General features: G+C 36.1%; 1 protein-coding gene across 12 annotated transcripts in view; it reads left to right on the forward strand.

Moving 5' to 3' along the window:
• The window catches only part of unc-104 (kinesin family member unc-104), a 187,863-nt gene extending 179,903 nt beyond the window's left edge, over positions 1-7,960 (forward strand). For 10 of the 12 annotated variants that reach the window (XM_053773868.2, XM_053773867.2, XM_053773870.2 and 7 more), the window contains 2 exons: positions 4,207-4,308; positions 6,323-6,548. In XM_053773868.2, the coding sequence (XP_053629843.2) occupies positions 4,207-4,308; positions 6,323-6,398 (178 nt within the window). In that variant the 3' untranslated portion in view covers positions 6,399-6,548. Of the gene's footprint in view, positions 1-4,206; positions 4,309-6,322 lie in introns of all 12 variants that reach the window. The other 2 variants (XM_053773873.2, XM_053773871.2) reach the window with 2 other exon arrangements.
• The last annotated feature ends 1,168 nt before the right edge of the window (positions 7,961-9,128 follow it).

Genomic DNA, 9,128 nt, shown 5'->3' on the forward strand with positions numbered 1-9,128 from the left:
ATGTGAAAAGTGGGTTGTAATAAGCGTGTATGCACCTGGAGAAGAGAGAAGTGTAGAGGAGAGAGAGAGATTTTGGGAAATGTTGAGTGAATGCATGGGGAGTGTTGAATCAAGTGTGAGAGTAATGGTGGTTGGGGATTTCAATGCTAAAGTGGGTAAAAATGTTATAGAGGGAGTAGTAGGTAAATTTGGGGTGCCAGGGGTAAATGTAAATGGGGAGCCTTTAATTGAGCTATGTTTAGAAAGAGATTTGGTAATAAGTAATACATATTTTATGAAAAAGAGGATAAATAAATATACAAGGTATGATGTATAAAGTAATGAAAGTAGTTTATTAGATTATGTATTGGTGAATAAAAGGTTGATGGGTAGGCTCCAGGATGTACATGTTTATAGAGGGGCAACTGATATATCGGATTATTATTTAGTTGAAGCTACAGTTAGAGTAAGAGGTAGATGGGAAAAGAGGAAGGTGGCAACAACAAGTAAGAGGGAGGTGAAAGTGTATAAACTAAGGGAGGAGGAAGTTCGGGTGAGATATAAGCAACTATTGGCAGAAAGGTGGGCTAGTGCAAAGATGAGTAGTGGGGGGGGGTTGAAGAGGGTTGGAATAGTTTTAAAAATGCAGTATTAGAATGTGGGGCAGAAGTTTGTGGTTATAGGAGGGTGGGGGCAGGAGGAAAGAGGAGTGATTGGTGGGATGATGAAGTAAAGGGTGTGATAAAAGAGAAAAAGGTAGCTTATGAGAGGTTTTTACAAAGCAGAAGTGTTATAAGAAGAGCAGAGCATATGGAGAGTAAAAGAAAGGTAAAGAGAGTGGTGAGAGAGTGCAAAAGGAGAGCAGATGATAGAGTGGGAGAGGCACTGTCAAGAAATTTTAATGAAAATAAGAAAAAATTTTGGAGTGAGTTCAACAAGTTAAGAAAGCCTAGGGAAAGTATGGATTTGTCAGTTAAAAACAGAGTAGGGGAGTTAGTAGATGGGGAGATGGAGGTATTAGGTAGATGGCGAGAATATTTTGAGGAACTTTTAAATGTTAAGGAAGAAAGAGAGGCAGTAATTTCATACACTGGTCAGGGAGGTATACCATCTTTTAGGAGTGAAGAGCAGAATGTAAGTGTGGGGGAGGTACGTGAGGCATTACGTAGAATGAAAGGGGGTAAAGCAGCCGGAACTGATGGGATCATGACAGAAATGTTAAAAGCAGGGGGGGATATAGTGTTGGAGTGGTTGGTACTTTTGTTTAATAAATGTATGAAAGAGGGGAAGGTACCTAGGGATTGGCAGAGAGCATGTATAGTCCCTTTATATAAAGGGAAAGGGGACAAAAGAGATTGTAAAAATTATAGAGGAATAAGTTTACTGAGTATACCAGGAAAGGTGTACGGTAGGGTTATAATTGAAAGAATTAGAGGTAAGACAGAATGTAGGATTGCGGATGAGCAAGGAGGTTTCAGAGTGGGTAGGGGATGTGTAGATCAAGTGTTTACATTGAAGCATATATGTGAACAGTATTTAGATAAAGGTAGGGAAGTTTTTATTGCATTTATGGATTTAGAAAAGGCATATGATAGAGTGGATAGAGGAGCAATGTGGCAGATGTTGCAAGTATATGGAATAGGTGGTAAGTTATTAAATGCTGTAAAGAGTTTTTATGAGGATAGTGAGGCTCAGGTTAGGGTGTGTAGAAGAGAGGGAGACTACTTCCCAATAAAAGTAGGTCTTAGACAGGGATGTGTAATGTCACCATGGTTGTTTAATATATTTATGGATGGGGTTGTAAAGGAAGTAAATGCTAGGGTGTTCGGGAGAGGAGTGGGATTAAATTTTGGGGAATCAAATTCAAAATGGGAATTGACACAGTTACTTTTTGCTGATGATACTGTGCTTATGGGAGATTCTAAAGAAAAATTGCAAAGGTTAGTGGATGAGTTTGGGAATGTGTGTAAAGGTAGAAAGTTGAAAGTGAACATAGAAAAGAGTAAGGTGATGAGGGTATCAAATGATTTAGATAAAGAAAAATTGGATATCAAATTGGGGAGGAGGAGTATGGAAGAAGTGAATGTTTCCAGATACTTGGGAGTTGACGTGTCGGCGGATGGATTTATGAAGAATGAGGTTAATCATAGAACTGATGAGGGAAAAAAGGTGAGTGGTGCGTTGAGGTATATATGGAGTCAAAAAACGTTATCTATGGAGGCAAAGAAGGGAATGTATGAAAGTATAGTAGTACCAACACTCTTATATGAGTGTGAAGCTTGGGTGGTAAATGCAGCAGCGAGGAGACGGTTGGAGGCATTGGAGATGTCCTGTTTAAGGGCAATGTGTGGTGTAAATATTATGCAGAAAATTCGGAGTGTGGAAATTAGGAAAAGGTGTGGAGTTAATAAAAGCATTAGTCAGAGGGCAGAAGAGGGGTTGTTGAGGTGGTTTGGTCATTTAGAGAGAATGGATCAAAGTAGAATGACATGGAAAGCATATAAATCTATAGGGGAAGGAAGGCGGGGTAGGGGTCGTCCTCGAAAGGGTTGGAGAGAGGGGGTAAAGGAGGTTTTGTGGGCGAGGGGCTTGGACTTCCAGCAAGCATGCGTGAGAGTGTTAGATAGGAGTGAATGGAGACGAATGGTACTTGGGACCTGACGATCTGTTGGAGTTTGAGCAGGGTAATATTAAGTGAAGGACTTGAGTCCTGGAAATGGGAAGTACAATGCCTGCACTTTAAAGGAGGGGTTTGGGATATTGGCAGTTTGGAGGGATATGTTGTGTATCTTTATATGTATATGCTTCTAAACTGTTGTATTCTGAGCACCTCTGCAAAAACAGTGATAATGTGTGAGTGTGGTGAAAGTGTTGAATGATGATGAAAGTATTTTCTTTTTGGGGATTTTCTTTCTTTTTTGGGTCACCCTGCCTCGGTGGGAGACGGCCGACTTGTTGAAAAAAAAAAAAAATGAATGTGAAAGATGAAAGGATGAGGATATTTTCTGTGATGCCCTTAATAAGTAACACTGTGAGTCCCTACAAAATTACTGAAGTAATTACTCAGAAGATCTTGTAAACAATCTGCACTATTTAGTTTACATGTTGAAAATTTCAATTTTTACATAACTGTAAATTAAAACAATTTGTCACTCTATACAGTACATATTTGCAGCATATAGTGTACGTATGCATTACCTCACAAGTTAAACATAAAACGATGTTATATTATATATGAATATGATTAAAATTTGTGTCAAAATTAGCATTTTTTTTTCTCTGAAAAAATTAATACTTGCATGAAAACCATATTATAGTTAATATATAGTATATTATTATTAATTCACAAGTAGTCAGTACAGTGTCTACACTCTGAAGGAGGGGTGTTAATGTTGCAGCTTTATAATTGTAGTGTAAACTACCCCTCTGGCAAGACAGTGATGGAGTGAATGATGATGAAAGTTTTTCTTTTTCGGGTCACCCTGCCTTGGTGGGAATCAGCCGATTGTGTTAATAAAATAAATAATAACAAGTAGTCATGTTCAAATTAAACAAATTCACAACTTTCAGATGAATTATAATTTTTTTTTTTTTTTCAACAAACCGGCCGTATCCCACCAAGGCAGGGTGGCCCAAAAAGAAAAACAAAAGTTTCTCTTTTTAAATTTAGTAATTTATATGGGAGAAGGGGTTACTAGCCCCTTGCTCCCTGCATTTTAGTCGCCTCTTACAACACGCATGGCTTACAGAGGAAGAATTCTGTCCCACTTCCCCATGGAGGTAAGAGGAAATAGACAAGAACAAGAACTAGAAAGAAAATAGAAGAAAACCCAGAGGGGTATGTATATATATGCTTGTATATGTATGTGTAGTGTGACCTAAGTGTAAGTAGAAGTAGCAAGATGTACCTGAAATCTTGCATATTTATGAGACAGACAAAAGACACCAGCAATCCTACCATCATGTAAAACAATTACAGGCTTTCGTTTTACACTCACTCGGCAGGACGGTAGTACCTCCCTGGGTGGTTGCTGTCTACCAACCTACTACCTCAATGAATTATAATTCCTGTATGTACATAAATTCTTACAGTAAGAAGGCTTAGATAATCATTTATTGGTTTTCTTGTAAGAATTTATTATAATTTTTTTAAGAATTAACTGTATAAAATATGTAATACCTGTGGTGAATTACACATGTTGCTAATTGTAATTTTAATTATTACAGTGTGGTTACAAAACAGCGCGGCTTCCTGTTGCAGACCTTAGGAGATAAGGAAGTTCATGACTGGTTGTATGCTATCAACCCACTTTTAGCAGGACAGATCAGGTCAGATATTAATCAAGCAAGTTTCACTGCTTTATGTAAAAAAAAAGGAGGAAGAATAAGGGATGATACAGACACTACCAACTCCAGCATGCATGCATGCATGCATGCATACATACATACATACATGGAATTGAATGTAACGAAATTGGAGGACAGAAAAGCCTAGGAGGCACAATAATATACAAAATACTCTAGAGGAATTGATAGGAAGTGGAATAACATTGATGAAAAGGTGGAAGCAGGCTCCATGCATAGTTTTAAGAGCAGGTACAATAGGGCCCAATGAGGCTAGGAGGACGGGAATCTGGCAAAGGTAAGTTGAGAGGTGGGGATAGGACTTGACCCCTGCAACCACATATAAACAATTACTGTGGTAAAACACTGATTGCAGAGAAGTCTTTACTGTACAGTTTTTCACCACAAATTGTACTTAACCCTTAAACGGTCCAAACAGATCGACGTTCAAATTCGTATTGCTACAAAAGTAGATCTACCTTTTTTTACATATTTTCAAATATAACAAAAAAAATGTAGATAAAAGTTTTTTTACACGTTTTCAAATGTAAAACAAAAAAGATCTACATTTTTTTACATACTTTCAGATGTTGAAAAAACGTATATACAGTGGACCCCCGGTTAACGATATTTTTTCACTCCGTAAGTATGTTCAGGTGCCAGTACTGACCGAATTTATTCCCATAAGGAATATTGTGAAGTAGATTAGTCCATTTCAGACCCCCAAACATACACATACAAACGCACTTACATAAATACACTTACATAATTGGTCGCATTCGGAGGTAATCGTTATGCGGGGGTCCACTGTATACGTTTGGACCATTTAAGGGTTAATAAAGCCAATTTGTGGTAAAATGCAATACAATGAAGACAACTCTGAAATCAGAGTCTTACCAAACCATTTGTGTTTTGTCATTTTTTTCTGCAAGCACACAAATGCTGAAGCTAGGAAACTATAATCATAGCTTTGCTTCTGTATCTGTAAATAGGTAAGCAAAAGCAAGTTACAGAGCTGAGAGACTGGGAAAGTAGAAAAAGAAAATACTATACATGTTTGAGGAGATGGTAGAAAAGCTCAAAGAAACAGTTTAGGAAAAAGCAAAGGAATAGAAAGTATTGGAATAACTATAACCCCCCTAATTTGTCTCTTGATGTGCAGATATTACACTACTTAAAATAATACACATACTATGTACTACTCATTCTTGAGTATGCAATACTCAAGAAATGCTAAAGCACTCTTTCTTTGTAGCGAGTGAAGAACAAGAGAACAAATACCTGAGTGAGAATGGGTGTGTGCCAGTAGGATGTGCCCATGGAGAAGTAGGATTAGTGAAGTATTTCTTAATCCTTATATTCGTGTGAATGCACATTAAAAACACAATACATTTTCTAACTGTGCTTGTAAATATACAGATGTTACAAAAACAAACTACTGTACTTTACATATACTTGTAAATTTTTAGTACTATAATTATGGAGTACTAAATATGTATGGGTCAGAGCTCCTGGGGAATATGAGATAGTCAGGTTTGATCCAAGGAAGGGGAAGATAACTTCAGTTCCTTGTATCAAGAGCCCTTCATCAGCATCAAGGTGCCCTCCATAGTAGGTAAGAAATAAATTTTGAAATATTTTTAAATTCTGTGTAATAATCTTGAATTCTGAAATTCCTGCAACTTGTTTGAGCTGCAACCATAGCGAAATGTCTAACAGTAGACATACAATTATACATGACCTTTCATATGTATTTTACACATCCAAATGATTTAAAAAAAAGCATTGCTATGCTCCTGTAATTAGAAATAGGTAATTACATGGGCCATAAAATAATTATTTTAAATATCTTTGTGATTAGAATGAAATGTTGAACAGGCCTTGGTTATGAGCACTAAATTATATTTGCTAATTATCATGCAAGTATGCACTTTATTGAATGTTTATTTTTATGTAATGTACTGTAGTTATATAGGGCTGATTTTGTTTTATTTTGCAGATCAAAATTAGGTCGTCGAAGTCGTCACACATCTGGTGGCAACCACCCCAACACACTTTCCGTTCCGACTAAATGAGATAAGGACAATCCAGGGTTGTATCAGAGTCTCACAAATCAACTTTACCAACAGCACATGACATCTGCTACAGCTTGAGTTGTCAGTGACTTCTCACATCTTCATATTAATTATTAAGCTAGGCAGGTACTGAAGACAATTGGGAAACAAATCTAAATATTTTCACTTAATATGAAAAATAATATTTTTTTTCTTTTATTAAATAGCTGTGTAATGGAACTTCATGTTAAGTCCTATTTTCCAACAAATTTAACCTCTGGAAAGACCATATGTTTTTTCAGTCTTAGGATCAACAAAATCGGGACTCTTTTACCACACTAGTTGGACCAGACTTTTTTTAAAATCCTCCCTTAAAGCATGTAGTAGAAGTCAGTGAACTTTGTAATAATTAAATATAATGTCTGAGAAAGATAGAATGCCTCATTCTTTTTATCTGGTGGAATAATTAGTGTGAGATGTTCCAGTAACAGTTGCATGGCTATCTGTTCTCTAGTCCTTAAGATGACAATACTATTAAAAATTGAGCTGTAGGGGCACACTGCAACCACCCATTTACTATTGCAGTGTCTGTTGTGTTCCTTCCAAACCTTCATCATTAAAGGGGCAAACCATTATTTCACTAATCATTTGTTGGTCTCATGTGCTTGCCTGTTGCTTTTTACTGTACACAGGCTCTACCAGCATCACCCTTAATTGTGATCATTATTGATTATAGTAGACTCATTAGCAGTGCAAGATATATCATCAAGTCTTTAATTTGAGGTGTGAGAAACTTATTTTTTTTAGTTATGTACATATTGTTTCATAAAAATATTCAAAAAAGAGCAGTAAGATGCAGTTTACTGACAATTCTATAGGGAAACAATGGTCCTCTTGCTCATTACTGACAATTTCTGAAGGGGGCTGAATCTCTGTACTCATGACTTTGAGACATAGTATTTATTGTAAGAATTATTATTCTCTAAAAAAATTTATGTATGACATACCTTTCATCCACATGGGTTTTGGTATGTCATAGACAGTTTCCTTTTAGGAGCTGATGTATGCCTTATCCATCTAATGCTAGAGTTGCTCTTGTCATACACAGTTTCCCCATGTAGGAATCTCTGTAAATTGTGAACATTTTCTTTTTACAACCTGCCATACACTATACATATTTTGTTGGTGTAGTGTATGCATATCTATAACTAAGAGCTAATGTGTCTGAAATGTAACTTCCTCTGCTGAGTTCATGTAACTTTGTAAAGCATTACTGTGTGATGCAGACATGTTGGAAAAAAGTTGCAGTGGACAGTGCTGGTGGGAGGGGGACACAGTGAGCCCATTGCCAAGATTCTCATTTGTATGTTGGATTTCCAGTTGCAAGACACTAGGAAACTATTGCACAGAAAATACATTCCCAGGAATAGAATTAATCAAGGTGAATTAATAAAGTTGTGAATAAGAAATCTTGTAAGTTGTGATACTATATATATATACATATATATATATAGATATATATATATATAGATAGATAATTTTTAAAGTGATAGTTTTTATTCCAGGCTAGGAGTGAATTTAGGGCAGCACTAGTATTCAGATAAATACTTTTAGTTTTATGTAGAAATCAGGGTGTAATATAAACCCAAAATTTAAAAGAAAAATCAAATATAGTACCATGCTGCCTGTAGAGATATTGAGAATATAATGATTCCATTGGACTTCTCAGTGTCATTATTTATTAAAAATTTTACAATATTATAAGAAGTTTATGACGTGTCAGAAGAATTACAGTACGATTGAAAGTACATTAAACATTTAGGGTACACATTGTACATGTATAGCTTGTATTCTTCTCACCTAGATAGTGTGAAAACCAGCCCTGAGGCCTTCAGAAAACACTCTACCCCAGCAGCTTGCTGGTGCACAAATGGGCCCATTTCCTGTTGGTAACTTGAAAAGATATGCTAGGTTCTGAATTACTATTAGCACCATAAAAGGAGTTTTCTTTAACAAAAATAAAGTCACAATTAGACCAATTCTAAATCAGATGCACTTTGCAATAGTTATGACTCATGGTTTAACCATTGCTGTTGCAGTGTGTGTCTGGTTGTCTTAAAACTTTCTATACTCTATAATTTCAATCTTTCAACACTGCTGTTTCTTCCATTGTTATTCTTCCCTCAACAGAATCTGAATACAGAAGATTGTTAGGTTTGTCTGCACTAGTGTTGAACCTCTGTGATGTCTCCCAGAACTGGACACTCGCCTTGCCAAGCAGGGTAAAGAATAGTAATTTAAAGTCTATATCTGTGAAATTAACAGTTATAAGTATTAGATGGATTTTCAGTAAGGCACATTTACCTGATGAAAAACAGATAATAAGACTTATTGCAAGATCATTTTAATACGCAATTACTGATTATGTCACAGTCTCCTCTTTTTTTTTTATTCCCTTACCCCCCCCCCTTGTAGAAACTTGTCATCAGAGGTATTTTACAATCTAAATATAGTAGAATGTTTATTTGTCAAAACACCTGACTCGGTGATTGGAAGACTGAAACCAAAGATGTTAGTTGATAAGTATAAGCGTATCTTTATCTAGTCACATGCATCACCATTACTCACCATAATACATTTTAAGTTTCTCATAAAATATATAGTTTTTGTTTGTTTGCCCATTTGTTCCTTCAAGAGTTTAAAGCTTTATATTTGTGATTCATGAAAGTTAGAAGTGATTGTCCTGCAACT

This window comes from Cherax quadricarinatus, chromosome 7, assembly GCF_038502225.1.
Source record: "Cherax quadricarinatus isolate ZL_2023a chromosome 7, ASM3850222v1, whole genome shotgun sequence".
Taxonomy (NCBI): Eukaryota; Metazoa; Arthropoda; class Malacostraca; order Decapoda; family Parastacidae; genus Cherax; species Cherax quadricarinatus.